Source organism: Pelodiscus sinensis, chromosome 18, assembly GCF_049634645.1.
Source record: "Pelodiscus sinensis isolate JC-2024 chromosome 18, ASM4963464v1, whole genome shotgun sequence".
Lineage (NCBI taxonomy): Eukaryota > Metazoa > Chordata > Testudines > Trionychidae > Pelodiscus > Pelodiscus sinensis.
In genome coordinates, this window is record NC_134728.1 from 3,398,531 (window position 1) to 3,417,760 (window position 19,230).

At 49.9% G+C, this 19,230-nt stretch overlaps 1 protein-coding gene across 13 annotated transcripts in view; it reads left to right on the forward strand.

Moving 5' to 3' along the window:
* Nucleotides 1-19,230, forward strand: part of RTEL1 (regulator of telomere elongation helicase 1) — a 122,562-nt gene that overhangs the window by 68,795 nt on the left and 34,537 nt on the right. For all 13 annotated transcript variants that reach the window (XR_012896471.1, XR_012896472.1, XR_012896475.1 and 10 more), the window contains 2 exons: nt 887-1,010; nt 2,098-2,248. Coding sequence is in view for 8 of the 13 variants with exons in the window: in XM_075900945.1 (XP_075757060.1) it covers nt 887-1,010; nt 2,098-2,248 (275 nt within the window). In the remaining 5 variants the exon portion in view is untranslated. The remainder of the gene's footprint in view (nt 1-886; nt 1,011-2,097; nt 2,249-19,230) is intronic.

Here is a 19,230-nt window from a genome sequence, read left to right on the forward strand (position 1 = left end):
AAAATGGTCTCACTTGTATTTCTAACCAGAATCTTGTTTCTGTGATATGAGTTAATTCCGGCCATTGCCATTAACAGTGTCAGCTTGAGTAGGAGTTTTGCGCGACCATCTTGAGTATGCATATCCTTTTTGTTTTCCTAAGAATGAGACTGAATGACCAGTTTGTACTTCACATGCTTTCCGTTTCAGTTCCTGAGGAAGAAAGTTGGTTATTTCCATTTTCCTATAATGTTTTGTTTCTCAGGCTTTTCATCTGGTCTCCACTACATGCAGCTTCTTCCTTTATTTCTGACTTAGCCCCCAGAAACCTCCAGATACAATAAAGTTGCATTTAAAAATAAATTATCTCAAGACTGACATTAATGATTATGAGGTAGGTGACTCAGAGAACTAATGGTCTAGAATGTATCTTTCATTTCTGGACAACTGGGTATGAATCCTGGTCTCTTCACAAGTAAGGAATGAATTTGATGGTGTCAGCCCAATCACTAATGAACATTTTTCTGCCTAATGCAACTGCCCCATAGTTTTGGACAGCATGATATAACTGGTGCCTAGTAGGAGCATTGCAGTTCATTACAGAGTTGTAAGTCATAGAGGCAAACACCTGGCCCTAGCCAACTTTTGCTCTCCCGTGAACAAAAATCACTCCTAGTGTATTTTGTGTGCTCACCCAGCTTCTTCTTCTTACTGTTCCTTCTTAGCATGGACTTACTATGAAATTTAATTAATCTTGTTGTAGACAATGTCTGCATATACTCTTAAGTCTTCACTCGTGTCTCTGTTTCAGCCCTTCAGGTGAGATGTTGAAAGCTGCCTTCTGTTGAAAGATTAATTTAATGGAACTATTTGAGAGTTTTTTCTCCTCTTTTCCAATTCTCCACAGGTTTGTGAGCAATGATGTAAGATCCCAGCTACCCTCTTGGGTCCGTCCTTATGTCAAGGTGTACGACAATTTTGGGCATGCAGTGAGAGAAGTCTCCCAGTTCTTCCGTGTTGCTCAAAAAATCGTAGGTATTGTCAGACAGAGAAGGTGTTTTTGTCCAGGTGTGTCAGGAACTAGGCACACTTAGCCGTAGGAGGGCTGGGTGAAAGGTCTCGTCATTCTTAAGTGATCCCTTTTACTCAGGACTCTGAGCTTCACCGGGGGATTCTTGGGTGAGCCCTCCCCTGGGAAGACATGGTATGTGTTATCAAGAGTCAGGGCCTTTTGGGCTAGCTCTCAAAGAATAAAAAAAAACCTCTTCTCTTTTTTTCCCTCCTATTCAGCCTGTCTCTACAGACAAGTTGGTTTGATCTGGTATATAAAATGAGGGAGTGAAATTGATACTGTACTTCCTAAACTTCCCTTGTCACCCACATGGAGAGGTCACATGTTTGGAAAAATTGATCAGACTTTCAAATTATTTATGTCCAAGCTGGCTGGTATGTAAAATGAGAAGCAGTAGCAGTTAATAACACAGGGCAGAAATCATCTGATCATTTGCCCTTTTGGCACTAGGACAAATTTAATACTTTGGCATTAAGGAGCTCTTGGAGTTGATAGTACAGTATAGTTTGCTTGCTGTCAAGAGGCAAGGCTGATAGATAAAAAGATTTTGAAGTTCAGGGCTAAGTGAAAGATAGTGGGGTCTAAAGAATATACAGTAAAGGTGGCAGGGTACTCTGTGTGGCTTTTTTTGTGAGAGAGAGGAGGTGTGAGCCTGAAATTAAGTTTAGAATTCTCATTCCAGTAGGAGGGTTCAAAAGAGAGCTCTCTCATTGGAAGAGGGAAGGGTGGGAATAGTGCATCTGTATCAAACAGGGTTGCATTGCAGAGAGAACATCATCAAGATTTTGTGTGCTGTTTCCCACTCACCTCCCTTTATAGTTCATGATCCCTTTGTTCCATCTAGGTCTTTCTGTGCTGAACCTCCCCATCTCCACTGACTATACTAACTAATTATTCAGTCATATATCAGGTGCATACATGTTCACACCTCTCAAAATTCAGTTCATCTTCAGCCTTGCTCTTGGATTCTTTCACTTAAAAACAATCAGCCTCTGAAGTGGAACAGTGGTATGTGCCTAGTGTAATATTTTCCCGTCTTTGTGCAGATGCCCCCACCCCCAATACGGGGCTCCTCCTGCCCTAGCACCACATGTGAAGGGGACCCGACATCATCCACATCATTTGAGCAACTCCTCTCCCTGACAAAAGCCAAGAATTTAGATGACCATGTTCCTAGTTTGAAGAGGAAGCGGGCGGGTAAGTCTGGGTGTATGCATTTCTCAATTGTTTATTATTGTGTCTCCCTTGTATTATAGGAAAACTCGTACGCTACAAAGATTATTTTTTAATCCAAAGATTCTGGGCCAAGCCAGAGGTGGAGTAAGGAGACTTGGAAATGCAGAGGGACAAGAATATAGGATGGGATAAACAGAGGAAGGCCAAAATCAAAAGAGGGATAGATGAACTGTAGAGGAGTGGGAAACAAGATGGGTAAATGGCGAGACTGGAAGGAAGAAACTCATGGGTATGGAGTAGGGACATGAAGGGGGTTGGGTACCCAGGAGCATGAGATGACAGCAGATTGAGGATGAATGGAAAGCGGGAAAGGAGATTTAGGAAGGCATGGATGGAGGTACAAGGGATGTGTGGGCATGGTGTCGAGGAGGCAAACAAGCACACGGAAAATAGTCTTTTATTTGAATTTTAAAAGCTCCAAACACATCAAAAATTGTAGCAATAACAGTGTTCACTGTGAATAAACACATGCCCTCTCTACTCCCTTAGAACAGGCGTCTGAGGATGTTTCTTTTAAGGATTCTAAAATGGAATTAACAAAAAAGAACATCTGGCAGGCTGCTGAGATGTCCAGGTAGAGGAAATGTCAGATGGCTACCCCACAGGAAACACTTTGGTGTTTTACTTCCTTGATAAACAGCTGTGAACATCAGAGGTTTCCACAGGTTGAATTGCATGATGGATTTATTTGGTATGACTTGAATCCAATCAAAGCTGACTGTTGTGGAGGGCAACTAGTCTGCTGATTAGAATAGGGGACGAGATCAGAATGCGGGGGTTCTGTTCCTGACTGTGCCACTCACGTCTCACCTAACGTCCTGCCTCCATTTTTCCAACTACAAAATGGGGGTGACGATTCTTATTCACCTTTGTAAAGTATTTGAATTCCTCCTAATACAGATGCTGCATGCCTCATCTCACGTTCTGTTCAGTAGTAACCTCCTTGGCATTGCTCCAGCTCAGAAAACAAAACCCAGGGCACTGACCGCAAATGAACCAGTGACCTAAAAAACCAAGCTTAACTCACGTCAAAGGTAGAATGTTTTTCATGCCAAAGAAACTAGAACAGATCATTCTGTTGTATACAGACCACTTGCCTTTCCTGAATTTGACAGTGTTTCCATTGCACAGTAAATACGATCTCTGAGCCAGTTGGTTATGGTAAGAATTAGTCTTGCTTTCCTGATACTTTCTGATCAGAGGGACAGGATGGGGGAGATAATATCTTGTATTGGACTAACTTCTGTTGGATAGAGAGAGGCTTTTGAGAATTCAGAGAGCTCTTCAGGTTACTGTAGAATCTCAAAAGCTTTTCTCCCTCACCAACAGAAATTGGTCCAGTTAAAGATATTACTTCCCTTACCTTAGCTTTCTAATATACTGGGACCAGCATGGCTACAACAACCCTGCATATAACTATGTCTGATTGTTACTCAAATTGTTTTGCCGATATAAAAATATTTAGCTACTCTGTTTAGTATCTGGCACACAAAAGTAGGTAGTCTCACAAGCTAAGAGAAATGGATGATTTTTTGTGTGTGGGGGGAGGAGGAGGTCTTTTTAGAAGCATCAAACTGATGTTTCCAGAACCTAAAACTGTAGGGTTAAAAGTGGGGGTGTTAGATATTGTGTAATTAAATAGTCATGTACAATAATCTTAGTGATTACATTACTATTCTATTGTCCACAGGGTCAGGGCCAGCAGCCAGTGTGCTCCAGGCCCCACTCCCAGGGAGCCCCCTGTTATCCTGTGCTGCTGCCTCTGTATTGAGGCAGCAGAACAGGGTGCCAGGTGGGAGTTAGTCCACGAGGGGAGCCAGTTTAAAAATCAGCTCCTTGTGCAGGCATGTTGCCTGTCACCGGGTGCTGCTGCGTCTCATACAATGGCAGCAGCCTCTGTCTGTAGGGGGTCCGAGCTCCCTGTGGACAGAGACTAGTCCACGGCAAAAGCCCCTGTCTGCGGGGGGTTTGAACTCCCCACCTGCCCTCGCTGCCTCTATTAGAAACAGCAGGGGAGGGGCGAGAGGCAGCACCCAGGAGCTAGTGCTGGGGGGAACTGACTTTTAAGCCTGCTCCCCCTAGCACTGGCTCCTGCCTGGCCCCCTTTACTGCCTCTGTGGGAGGCAGGCTGGTCAGCAGAGCTGGCACACAGTGGGAGCCTGCTTGAAAGCCAGCTCCCCACAAGTATTGGCTCCACCCTGCCCCCCTCACAGAGACAGCAAGGAAGGGAAGCGGAGTGTGTGTAGTCAGCAAGATTAACCATGTAGTTGGCTACAAGTTGACATCCCTTTTAAAAGTAACTACAACTAGACACAGCTGAGCCCCAAACAAGGAGGACATGTTTAGTGAACAGGCAACTTAAATAAATGGCAATAAGATGTCACTTTGCTGCGTTTAATGCAGTAAGCACTTTGTAAGCTCAGTGAGGTGATTGTTCATTGATAGTAGTATACGTGACTAATAGTCTCCCTTGAACACGTAAAACAAACGCATTCTGTGAGAGCATAGGACGTAAGTGTGTTAATAATAGTCTTTTCCCATATCAACAGTTAATTACTTAGACTTCACTGCAGGAATTGGGCAATTCACAGACCCACAGTGTTTAAATACAAATACGCTGGTAGTATCACTCAGTGTACGCTATTTTGAGTTTACATTGGATTTTAGTCAAGCTTTCCCCGATGTAGAAGTCCCCCTTTAAATACAGAATCAGGATTGCTGTTAAAAGGTCTCAAAGTTGGAGAAGACCAGCTAAATTGATTTCTGTTCACTCTTCTGTTCAGTGCAGTTCCACTGCAAGAGACAAAAGGATGAGGGAAACCAGCACATACCACTGGGTTGCAACAGAGGGTTAGCAGGAGAATCCTGTAGAATCCATCAGAATATTGGAAACTGGTTCTTCTTCGAGTAGTGTCCCCATGGGTGCTCCACTCTAGGTGAAGGTTCGCTCTGAGCTGCAGATCGGAGCTTTGTATAGCAGTTTCCCCTGTTGAGCCACGCATGCCCAGGAGGCGTCTCGAGCCCTTCCCGCCTCCTGAGGAGCGTGGCTCAACCCCCTCCCTTTCAGTTCCTCTTTAACCGCCCTCATCAGCAGACAGAGCAAACAGGAGCTCCTTGTCAGACTATCTGACTACTTTTCCTTTAGTTATTTAGCCATAGTTATTTTCCCCTGTTCTATCCAAGTTAGTCTCTCCATTGTTTCTAAAAAACCCAAAAAACCTAGAAATAGGAACTCACCTCAAACAGGGACTCCGGTGAACCGGCGTTCTCCCGGCTGTCAAAGCAAGAGACACATAAAGACATTTAAAAAGAAAAAAAAAAAGAAAAACCACACAAAGGCATACTACAATAACAGTATAGAAAATAAATATAATAATCTGAAGGAGGAGAGAGTTCGCCATGTCCGGCTCCTCAGGCTTTAAAAAATGCGGTCAATGCCGGGACCCGAAGCTAGCTTCTGATTGTCGGCTCACTCAAACTGCATACACTGTTTAGGGGAAACTCACTGTCCCCACAACTGTACCCATTGCAATTCCCTGACGGCGAGAGCCAGAAAAGATCGTGAGCTCCGCCTCAGAAGGATTCTATTTGAAAAAGCTTTACAGCCTGTGGGGGAACAACCTACAGCATGGCAAGAGCCTCCCCCGCCTTCCAGGAATGACCCGAGATTGAGAGCCTCTCCATCCCTGCTCTCTTCCAGCCTCTTCCTGTCCCAAACGTAGAGGAGAGGCACACCAGGCTAGGAAGTCCCCTGCCACTAAGGCTTTGGGGCAATTCTCCCACTCCGCACCGGAATCGGGGCGCGCAACAGCTGAGCGGCCCCGGGAGTGCTCTAAGCAGCCGGCATGGCAGGAAAGTGCAGCACCGCTTCTAGCCCCGGCGTCGCTTCAAGCCCCTGCGGTGCCGAAAGCTACAGCACGGCTTAAAGCTGCGGCGCCTATTAAAGTCACGGCACCGCAGCAAAAGGATGGGCAGCCTCTGAAGCCACTGGCACCAGCTGTTCTTCTTCGAGTGGCCCCGTGGGTGCTCCACTCTAGGTGTCGGGTCCCGTCCTGGCGCCGCGGCTCAGAGACTTTTCATAGCCGTGCTCCGCCGGCTCGCGCATGCGTGGTTCACCAGGATAGCGTTCACGCCTTTGATCAGCCGTGCGTGAGCCGGCAACCGTCAGTTCCTCTCAACCGCCTCAGGTCACAGTCGGAGCTCCCTGATCTCTCCTTCAGTGATGGTTTTAGTTAGTTGTCTACCTGTAAATAGTTAAAGTTTTAGTGTTAGCTGTGTTCCTGTTACCTGTTTTCTTCTTTAAAAAACAAACAAACAAACGGTTTTTATCCAGAAGCGCTACAGCAAAGCGCTAAACTGGACTACCCACAGTGGGGATTACACAGGCATCAGTTTCTTTAACTGTGCTGACAATGCCTGGATCAACTGGCTTTAAAAAATGCTCAGTGTGCCGTGAAGCCATGCTGACGGCTGTATTAGGTGCCTGAGGGAAACTCATGTCCCTGATAAGTGCACCCATTGTGGCAAATTGACTTCAAGAGCGGGAGATGAAGATAAGAATGTTAATGTTTGGCAAGGCATTGAAGCCTGATGCTACCCCTCCAGCAGCCACAAAAACCTCCCAGCACAAGAGGAGAGCAGCTTCTCCGGGACCGGCTAGCTCCAGAACGTCAAAGCCGTCCCCTACATGTTCTCTCCCTGCAGCAGCCTCAACTTCAGCAAGGGCTTCCAAAGTGACCCCCGGGGGGTCTGGACAACTTGCTGGGGCTGGCATGAGAGACCCCCCACCACCCAGAGGGAGAGCGGCTTCAGTGCCGACACTGGGAGCAGTGTCGCAGCTGACCAGCAAGCCTGCACCGGCTTCAGCTGCATGCTCTCTGAAATTGACAGACGTGCCAGTGCCGCAATTGACCAGCCTCTCAGCACCAGCATCAGCGGCACCCAGGGTAACCGCGCCTATCTCACCTGCCCCGACGGTGGCATCGGCACCGTCCCTTCCAGCACCGAGATCTGAGGCAGAACACGTCAATACCTCAGACTCGGCACCATTGTTAACCCTGGCACCAGGTGTCCTACCGGCACCGACATTAGATCAGCAACAGCTGACTTCTCCGGCACCACTTCATCTTCATTTGGTGCCTGGCTCCCCTATGCTTCTAGATAGGGATGAGACTTCAAGACCTAGGAAGTCATTGTCAAAGACCCATTATAGGGACAGATCCCTCTCTCCACCTGCTTCACCAAGAAGGCGTAGTCCAGTGGTCCCCAACCTTTAGAGGCCGCCGGGCGCCGGGGGCGTGGCCGTTCGGCTGCCGGGCGCCAGAGGGCAGGGACACATGCACGCCCGGGGGCGCCCCCCCCATAGCCGCGTGCTCGGGGGCGGGGGGACCCCCCCGCAAGCGCCCCACTCTGGGGCCGGCGCTCCTCCCAAGCGCCGCACGCCCGGGGCCGACCCCCGCCCCCCGCAAGCGCCGCGCGCCCGGGGCGCGAGCAGCCAATTCGCGGCGCTCCCAGGGCCGACGCTTACCATGCACCCGGGCTGGCTCCGCCCCCGATGAATGCACCACATGCCCGGGGCCAGGCCAGCCCCGAGCACTTGGCGGGCGCACACAAATGGCCCCGTGGGCACCGTGTTGGGGACCACTGGCGTAGTCACTATCATGGCTATTTTTCCCCCTCACGGATCATGTACAGCCGGCACAATTATAGAGACGCGGTGTATTTAGATGCACATCAGTCCCGTTCACGATCCCGTTCACCCTCCTGTTTTTCGAGGTACGGGTCTGTTAGACGCTCTCCATGCCGCGTCTATTATATCCAGTATGGTAGTGCACGTTCTTCTCGATGCGCCTCCCCGTCGCGTTCTGAGCGCTACTATGAGCACTATCATAGATCATATGACGATCATCCCCAGCTTTACCATACACCAGCATCGCATAGGGGATCTTCCTGCGTCTGCCAATCACCATTAGCGGAATACTTACCTCACCTATCACAACCACTACACTCACCTTCTCCAACTAAGAGTCCAAAGATCCAGCTAGACCAATCCGAACCAGAGGAGGGACAGTTGTCTGAAGCGGAAGACCCTAAACCGTGAAACGAGGAGTAACAGTAGTTCGGACTAGGAAGCACGGCGCGGCACGGAGTCCGCACTAGCGGACGTTTAAAAATGGCGGCGCCCGGCGAGATGCAAATGAAGCCCGGGAAATTCAAATCCCGGGCTTCATTTGCAACTCCGGTTGCCTACATTACCACCCTAGTTCGAACTAGGGTGGTAGTGTAGACATACCCCTAGAGTGGAGCACCCATGGGGCCACTCGAAGAAGAAAAGGAAGTTACTCACCCTGTGAAGTAACTATTGTTCTTCGAGATGTGCCCCGTGGGTGCTCCACGACCCGCCCTTCCTCCCCGCTCCGGAAATTTCTTCTTAATGTTTTCTTACAGATGAGCGGAACTGACGGTTGCCGGCTCGCGCGCGGCTGATCAAAGGCGCGAGCGCTCTCTTGGTGAACCATGCATGCGCGAGCCGGCGGAGCACGACTATGAAAAGTCTCCGAGCCGTGGCGCCGGGACGGGACCCAACACCTAGAGTGGAGCACCCATGGGACACATCTCGAAGAACAATAGTTACTTCACAGGGTGAGTAACTTCCTTATGCTCCGCTGGTCCTGCCACAGCCAGACAAGCAGCCAGATGAGGCTGCTAGGGATCAGTCACAGCAAGAGACTGATCCACACAGCAGGCATCACTATTTGTGCCTGCCCTTTACTTCTTACTCTCCTGGGAGGTCTCCATCCAGGCAGTCCCCTCCCAGGTCGATATCACTGTTATCTCTTCAGGACACTCCCCTTCCTGATGATGACCGCCGCACAGTCTATTCCTCGCGATATCCATCACCTGGGAAGGCTCGCTCCCACCATTATAGGGCTCCGCCACAACATAGCCCATGGCACCCATACTGGCCTTACCCACCTTCACCTTATTCACTGCAATGGGGACCGTGGGAACACTGGAAACCATATGGACACCTCTCCCCACCTCGCTCCACCGCATCCCGGAGAAGCTTCCCTCGGCCACAGCCCCTACCTCCAGCAAGTCTTTTGGAGGATGAGGCGGAACGAATCTCAGACAATGACTCAGATACTCAGTCAGTAAACGTCACACACTTTGATGCCCTTGATGCGCAACCAGATGATGCCATAGTACCATCAGACACTGGAACAATTGACGATCTAAAACAGTTCCAAGAACTATTCAAGAGAGTAGCGACAAACCAGAATGTCTCCCTGCAAGAGGTGCAGAACAAACAATACCAATTGCTAAAGAATCTACAGCCCGCACTACATGGCAAGATTGCCCTGCCCATAGACGAGGCAGTAATGGAGACCTCAGAAGACCTGTGGAAGACACCTGCAGCCATTCAACCAACTAATAAGAAAATTGACAGAAAGTACTTTGTCCCCTCAAAAGACGACGACTTTCTCTTCACTCACAACCTAACTCGCTAGTCGTGGACTCAGCACAACGAGCGAAGCTTCCACAATATAGGACGGGCAATGCAGACAAGGACCACAAAAAGTTGGACACCTTTGGCAAGAAAACATACTCCTGTTCCACTATACAACTCAGAATATCAAATTACTCTGCTCTCTTAGCAAATCATGACTTTGACAACTACTCAAAACTGGGAGAACTAATGGCACACCTCCCTGACTCCAAAAGACCCATCTCAAAATCAGTAGTTCATGAGGGCCATATGATCGCCCGCACCGCTCTCCCAATGGCAATGGATGTAGCTGACACTGCAGCCTGAGTTACAGCTACAGCGGTGGTGATGCGTAGAGCTTCTTGGCTCCAGTTGTCAGGAGTTCCCTGCGAACTCCAGCCCAAAGTGGAAGACTTGCCATTTGACAAGCAAAAGTTATTTGCAGCCACTACGGACGAAGTGCTCCACAACAGCAAAAATTCGAAGTCCACACTTCGCACGTTAGGCATGTACACGCCATCCTATAAACGCAGGCGATACACCCCATATAAATCATATAATTGATACCAATATGGGCAATACAATTGACCACAGAGGCCTTATGAAGACACCAGACCAAGACAGCGAGGTCCCAGAAGCCGACTCAACCAACCCCGCCCACTGGCTACTCAACCATCTAAGCAGCAAATTTGAACATTTGGTCGAGGGCCTGCAAGACCTCCCTCACGATCTAGCACCACCTCAACATGGCCATCTATTCAACCACCACTTGCACGCCTTTCTCCCACAGTGGGAATCCATAACATCAGACTGCTGGGTCCTAGAGATAATTCGAGTGGGCTATACCATCCCTTTTATTTCTATCCCCCCTACCCTTCCCTCTACCCCGTCGCTTTTCAGGGACCACTCTCACGAAACCCTTCTAAAACAAGAAATCAATCGGCTCCTCATCATCGGAGCTATAGAAAGGATACCCCGAGAGTTCCACGGGAGAGGATTTTACTCGAACTATTTCTTGACCGAGAAAAGAACAGGGGGTTGGAGACTGTGACGGCGCGTTGGGGGTTCCCCGTCTCCTGCACCCCGAAATGGCACAAACAGACTGTACCAGCCAGTGGAATTGAGGGTGGTTTATTGCTCCTCCAGCACAGCGCAGCACAGATGTAATCTGGTCACAGGAACTGGGCTAGGATGCCTCAGGCCCCCTTGAGATGGGGGAGACTGGGCCCCTAAACTCCAGCCCCTTCTCCTAGGCTCTCCTCCATGCCCTCCGACAGCCAGCAACCAACTCACTAACTTCCAGCCCTGCCCCCCAGCCAAGGCAGCATTCCACCTTCCTTTGTTCCTCTCCATGGGGGGTGTCTGGCCACTGGTTTGCATAGTGACTCATCCTGTTCTGCTGGGTCGTGGTACCCACGGCAGCCAGTGGGGGTTCCCCCAGAGCCAGCAGCATAGAAACCAGCCAGGTACCCCCACTACGTCACAGAGACCTATATTGTTTCTCCGCAAACTGAACAAATTTCTCAAGAAACAGCGTTTCAAGATGGTCACTCTCTCCGCAATCATTCCTGCGCTAGATCAAGGGGACTGGTTCCCAGCCCTCGACCTCCAAGATGCCTGTTTCCATATAACCATCCACCCCTCCCACAGACGCTACCTACACTTTGCGCTCGGTCCAGACCACTTCCAATACAAAGTTCTTCCCTTCGGCCTCTCATCAGCTCCGAGGGTATTTTCGAAGGTATTAGCGGTTGTAGCTGCGTACCTCAGGTGGCAGAATGTTATCATATTCCCCTACCTGGATGACTGCCTTCTAAAGGGATCCTCATACGCCGAAACAACCTCTATGATACATACGACCGCGGCCCACCTCAATCGCCGAGGCCTCCTGATCAACAAAGACAAATCAACGCTGCACCCGGTCCAAGATATAGAGTTCATTGGCGCATGACTGGACTCCGTTACAGCCCGAGCATACCTACCTCGGCAACGTTTCGCAACTATACAGGAAATTATAACCGGGATGCTTACAATGTCTACCACCACAGTACTTACATGCCTCTAACTAATGGGACACATGGCTTCCACCACCTACGTAGTACACCAGGCTCGCCTACACTTTCGATGCTTCCAGCTCTGGGTGGCGACCGTTTACATCCCATCACGACACCCTCGAAGCAAAAGGATTACTATCCCACCAAACGTGCTTGCATCCCTACGATGGTGGACCGTGCCAAACAATCTTCTGCCGGGGGTCCCATTCCAACAAACTGAACCTACTATCCAAATTACCACGGATGCTTCCCTCTTCGGCTGGGGTGCACATATGGACAGCCATGAAGTTCAGGGCAGGTGGTCCCCAAACAAGACACTCCTGCACATCAACCTTCTCGAATTAAGAGCAGTAAGGAACGCTTGCTCACACTTTGCTTCCGACATCGCCAATCATACAGTTCGCATCCTAACGGACAGTATTTGCACAATGTTCTACATAAACAGACAGGGCGGAGCCCGCTCCCTATGCGCGGAGGCTATTCGCCTCTGGAACTCGTGCATCTGCAACCAGGTCACCCTCATAGCATCCTACCTGCCAGGGGTGAACAATACCAGAACGGACTCCCTCAGTCGAAACTTCACCTTAGACCATGAATGGGAATTACATACGGAGATCACAAACTCAGTTTTCCACCAGTGGGGACAGACATATATAGACCTCTTCGCTTCGGCCCAGAATACCAAATGTCCCCAGTTCTGCTCACGTGCGGGACTTGGCAAGCACTCTCTGGGGGATGCCTTCCTAATCAAATAGGCAGCCTCCCTACATTACGCCTTTCCCCCCACACCTCTCATCCCAAGAGTCCTACGCAAAATCCTGAGAGACAAAGCCCTAGTCATCCTGATTGCCCCATCATGGTCTCGCCAAACCTGGTACCCATACCTTCACAAGGTAGCGGTCCAGCCTCCCCATCCACTACCATACCAGATAGACCTACTATCTCAGGACAATGGCAGAATACTACATCTCCAACTCCGTACCCTGCATCTTCAGGCGTGGCTTCTTTCTGGTTCTCAGAGATAGAAGACCACTGCTTGCAGCAAGTAAAAGACATCCTCCTCCATAGCAGGAGGCAATCCACTCGAAAAACCTACCGGCAGAAATGGGTACGATCCTCTCACTGGTGTCAATGAGCCAAAGTGGAACCCCATGTCTCTCCACTGAATACCATCCTAGACTACATTATGGACCTTAAAGCATCAGGACTGTCAATTTCCTCTCTAAGTGTACATCTCTCTGCAATAGCAGCATATTTCATACCTCGGTGGACGGCTTCTCCATTTTTAACCATCCTATCACAAAGAGGTTCCTCAAGGGACTCCAAAATGTGTACCCACCATATACGGCCCCACCCTCCTTATGGGACCTAAATCTCGTTCTGGACTACGTCACGAGACCTCCTTTTGAACTATTGGCAACAATACCACTTCCCTTCCTTTTTATGAAAGTCTGCTTCCTCTTATCCATCACCTCCGTCAGAAGGGTGAGTGAACTTGCAGCACTAATGTCGGAACCCCCTTACACAGTTTTCACGAAGGATAGGTCATACTTAGACCCCACCTGACATTCCTGCCTAAGGTCTGTATGGAATTCCACGTCAATGAACCGATCATATTACCTACCTTTTTCCCGAAACCACACTCTTCGCAGAGAGATGTCACCCTGCATACTCTGGACATCCAGAGGGCTCTGGCCTTCTTCCTAGAAAGAACAAAACCATTTCGTAAATCTGAAAGACTTTTTATTTCTATCGCTGAACGATCAAAAGGGGCACCAGTATCATCGCAATGAATCTCAAAGTGGATATCGACATGTATAATCAAGTGCCACTCTCTGGGCAATAGACCGTTACAGCGCCCACCACGAGCGCATTCCACCCGAGCCACGGCTGCCTCTACAGCCTTTCTGGGCAACGTTCCCTTAAGAGACATTTACCGGGCAGCAACATGGTCTTCAGACCATACTTTTGATAAACACTACGCTATTCTTCCACAACTCAAGAGTGATTCAGCAGTTGCCACAGCAGTGCTCTCTACCACTGCCAAACAATGACTCCGGCTCCCTCCAGCCTTACGTTGAATACTGCTTTGTAGTCACCTAGAGTGGAGCACACACGGGGACACTACTCGAAGAAGAAAAGGGAGTTACTCACCTCGTGCAGTAACGAATGTTCTTCGAGATGTGTGTCCCCATGGGTGCTCCACAACCCTCCCTATCTCCCCTCTGCTCGGAGTCGAAATTCTTGGGCGGAGACGAGAAACTGAAAGGGAGGGGTTTGAGCCGCGCTCCTCAGGAGGCTGGAAGGGCTCGAGATGCCTCCTGGGCATGTGTGGCTCAACAGGGGAAACTGCTGTACGAAGCTCCGATCTGCGGCTCAGGGCGACCCTTCACCTAGAGTGGAGCACCCACAGGGACACACATCTCGAAGAACACTCGTTACTGCATGAGGTGAGTAACTCCCTTTTTGTTGCCAGGCATGAAGAGTAGGGGAAGGGATGCAGATTTCTTGGCAGATATGTCAATGTTAATCCCTAGAGCCCTGTTCAGATACAAATGTCTACCATGGATCTCCATGGATAAACAATGGTATCCGCTGGTCTGCCAGGCTCTATTCCCAAGAGACACTGCAGCCATCGAAGAGGAGTGTGGGGCCGCTGCTCCCGGGAACCAGCTCCCTGTGCCAGCAACTCCTCCCAGCAATGCAGCTGTACTGCCTCCAGCCCCATCCGCAGTGTCCCCTGTCTGTGATCGTACAGCCCCCACTGATGGCAGGGCTGGGGATGGTACAGCCGCACTGGCAGGAAGAGCTGCCGCGTGGGGTGCTGGCGCCATGCTCCTATCCATTGGCTGCAGTGTCTCTTGGGAGTAGAGCCCTGTGGATACCGATGTCTCGCCATGGATATCCACCTCTGCACATAGATATTTGTATCTGCATGGGGCTCTATTGATCCCACTGTGGAGACCGGATACGTTTTGACCAGCAGTGTCTGTCAGAGCTGCACAGATGTCCTACTAAGCTGCCTCATGTTCCACAGAAAGGCAAAGAGGGCAGGGTGACCGAGTGACGAAGACATGGCAGTGGCATGGAAACTGGTGAGTGTCTGAGCCACTCGTTCACAAGTCAGGCAAAACTCCTGGTTCTTCTTCGAGTGGCCCCGTGGGTGCTCCACTCTAGGTGTCGGGTCCATCCCGGCGCCGCTGGTCAGAAGATTTCAGAGCCATCTTCGGCCGGTCTGCACATGTCCCCTACAGTGCACGGCTTTCGCACCTTTGATCACGAGCGCAGACCGGCCCCCCCGCCAGTTCCTCTCAACCGTCCTAGCTTTGCTCTGCTCAGACGCAGAGCAAATCCTGTCAGAAAGAATTGTAAAATAGTTAGTCTTTGTTCAGTAGTTAGTTTCCTGTTAATGAGTTAGTTAGTTTTGAAAGGGAAAAAAAAAAAGAGAAAGACGTCGTTCTAGTCAATTTCTGCCAGTGCGGCAGTTTGCCTAGTCAATTTCATCATGCCTGGGACACCAGTATTCAAACGGTGTTCCCAGTGCAAAGAGGCTATGCCAGCCTCAGACGGTCACACAGTCTGTGTCCGTTGTTTGGGGGAGTCCCATGTGCCCCAAAAATGCACTCATTGCTTGAAATTAACCCCGTGAGCGCGCAGGGACAGGGATCTCCGGCTCAAGCTTCTTCTCTGCGACAAGGCTCTTCAGCCTGTACAAACTTCACAGGAGCAAATAACTGCTCCAAAGAGAAGGGCGCTATCACCAGGAGTGCCTAAAACAAAAAAGAAAAAGGCTTCTCCCGCCCGCTCTCTCCCCGCCGTCCCCCTGCTGCGGGTGAGTCAGGACAAGTCGGAGGCAGCAACAGTGGGCATTCGACCGGCATCTAAATCACTTTCCCGGTCTGTGGCAGAATCATCTAAGCCACACACGATTTCGGCTCCTGAAGCAGCTTCCCCTACTTATAGGGAGCATACACGGACCAGAACCCCTTGTGGGATAAGCTGGCCATGCCACTAATGCCACCAACGATGCCACCTGACAAGGAACCGTCCCTGCAGCAGCGGGACGAGTCAGGAGCAGCACCGGAGTCTGCACCGCTGAGGGCACCTCTGACCCCTCCACAGGAGCGAGCACTGGCCCACAGGTCAGAAATTCAGCAGCTGACAAGGATGCAAAAAAGCTAAACATTTTTGGACGGAAGGTGTATTCTTCATCCACACTTCTCCTGCGTACCGCTAATTATGTGGCTCTCTTGTCCAATCATAGCTTCGATAACATTGCAAGATTGACGGAAATTGCACAACGAATCTCTGAGGCCGATAGGGTTCTCCTCCGTGAGATAATTCAAGAGGGCTATGCATGTGCCAGAGCAGGTCTGCAGATTGCCAGTGACATGGCTGACACAGTGGCACAAACAGTAGCTACGGCAGTATCCATGCGAAGGGCCTCATGGCTAACAACGGCCGCAGTACCCAGAGAGCTACAATCCAAGGTGGAGGATCTCCCATTTGATAGGATTAAGCTCTTTGCGGAAAAAACGGATGACGTACTCCATACAGGGAAGAACTTGCGAACAACCTTACGTACTCTCGGAATGTACGGGCCACCTTTCCGCCGCAGACAATATTTTCCATTCCAAAAACGTTATGACTATCAATTCCGGAGACAGCAAAACCGTCCTTATGATAAAGGTCATTCTAAGCAGAGGCCACAGCGCAGACGTCCTCACCCAGCTAGAGTGAACTATGCCAGGACACCCAAACAGCTGGTTTGACTTCCATGTCAAGGGCGCGCTGAACATTCCAGTCGTTGCCAGAGATACCAAGCCCGTTTTTCACACAGACTGCAACCCTATTACCATCAATGGGTTGCTGTAACATCAGACAAATGGGTATTGGAGGTGATAAGATCTGGTCTCACCATCCCATTCACATCCCTCCCTCCTACCACCCCACCATCCCCGTCCCTTTTCAGGGACCCATCTAACGAGGACCTTCTGCAACAAGAGGCTTATCGCCTAGTATCCATCGGAGCGATAGAGAAGGTCCCAGAGGGCTTCAGAGGAAAAGGATTCTATTCGTGTTATTTCCTAACGCAAAAGAAAACGGGGGGATGGAGACCTATTCTGGATCTGCGCCAGTTGAATCGCTACCTTCGAAAACAGCGATTCAAAATGGTGACGCTCACTACGATCATCCCAGCTCTGGACAACAACGATTGGTTCGCGGCCCTCGACCTTCAGGATGCTTATTTTCATATAGCAATACATCCTGCACACAGACGATTCCTGCGTTTTGTCATAAAGGACGAGCATTTCCAATATCGTGTCCTCCCATTCGGACTGGCTTCTGCTCCACGGGTATTTTCAAAGACCCTCACCGTCATTGCTGCGCACCTCCGGCGACTGCGAGTCATCATATTCCCTTATCTGGATGACTGTTTGATAAAAGGTACATCTCAGGAAGAAACGTCCCTCATGGTCACAATGGTCAGACGAGTGTTCGACTCTCTTGGACTGATTGTAAACGAGTCAAAATCGACCCTCATTCCAATGCAGAACATACAGTTCATAGGGGCAGTTCTCGACTCAAGGATGGCAAGAGCCTATCTACCGAAGGACAGATTCCAGGCAATAAAGGACTTGGTCAGTCTACTCGGCAAGGGCCCAGTAGTCTCAGTACATGCCTGTGTGCGTCTCCTGGGCTACATGGCTGCAGCCACGTTTGTCGTTCCCCACGCTCGCCTCCACCTCAGAAACCTGCAACACTGGTTGTCAACTGTGTATGTTCCGGGAAGACATGACATTCACAAGCAAGTTTCTCCTCCGCTCCACGTTCACGTGTCTCTGCGCTGGTAGACCAAGGCATCAAACATTTTGGTGGGAATGACTTTCCACAGACCGATTCCGTCGATACAGCTGACGTCGGACGCCTCCCTCATCGGATGGGGTGCGCACATGGGCGACGAACACATACAGGGTCGCTGGTCTCCTGCCAAGAGGCGTCTGCATATCAACAGACTGGAGTTGCGTGCAATATTCCTGGTATGCAAGCACTTCCTCCCTCACCTGAGAGGCAAGACAGTCAGAGTGCTTACGGGCAACGTGGCGGCGATGTATTACCTAAACAGACAAGGCGGAGCAAGGTCACGTTCCCTATGCACAGAAGTGGTATGGTGTTGGAACTGGTGCATAAAGAACAATATCACCATAGCAGTATCCTACTTACCTGGCATAGCCAATGTCATTGACGACTCCCTAAGCAAATGCTTTCCCGTCAACCATGAGTGGGAGATAAGGCAGGATGTGATTCAGGACGTCTTCAGCAGATGGGGTACGCCCTTGGTAGATCTGTTTGCAATGGCCTCCAACAAGAAGTGTTGCCTTTCCTGTTCCAGAACAGGGATCGGCAAGGCATCCCTAGGCGATGAACTACTAACCAACTGGGAAAAATCACTACTGTACGCATTTCCTCCAATAGTTCTCATTCCCAGAACACTGGAGAGGATCAGAACGGAGGCAGCAACGGTGATACTGATAGCACCAGCCTGTGCTGGCCCAGACAAGCTTGGCATCCGTTCTTGCACAGGATGTCTCTATGGCCTCCGTGGCCTCTGCCTTTACACCAGAACCTTCTCTCTCAAGAACGGGGTTCTCTTCTACATCCCAAGCTAAAGATGTTACATCTGACAGTGTGGCTCCTGACTGGCTCGAATGAGATGAGAACCTTTGCTCACAGCAGGTCAAGTCCATTCTGATTCACAGTAGAAAAGATTCGACAAGACGTACTTACCTCGCTAAATGGCGCAGATATTCGTCTTGGTGCCTCCAAAACAACGTCCGACCGCTGTCTGCTCCGTTACACCAGGTCCTCAAGTACATGCTTCACTTGCGGACTTCAGAACTCTCGTTGGCATCCCTTTGAGTTCATCTATTGGCCATCAGTGCTTTCCATTGTCCGATACAGGGTTTCTCATTGTTTTCACACCTGACCACCAAGCGATTCCTCAAGGGTCTGAATAATATAAGTCCACCTCGGAGACCTTCTCCACCGTCGTGGAATTTGGACTTACTCGAAACGCTTATGTTTCCCCCCTTTGAACCACTGGCATCCGTAGCACTGCAGATGCTAACTATGAAGACCGCTTTCCTGCTTGCAATTACGTCAGTGCGCAGAGTCAGTGAGTTAGGAGCGATGATGTCGACTCCCCCATTCACATTGTTTTCAAAAGAAGCAGTGACGCTACGATTGCACCCGGCGTTCACTCCCAAGGTATCCTCGTCGTTTCACAACAACGAACCGATTGTATTGCCTTCTTTTTATCTAAAGCCGCATGCCTCAAATAAGGAGTCTGTGCTTCATACACTGGATGTTAGATGTTCCCTTGCCTTCTACATAGACAG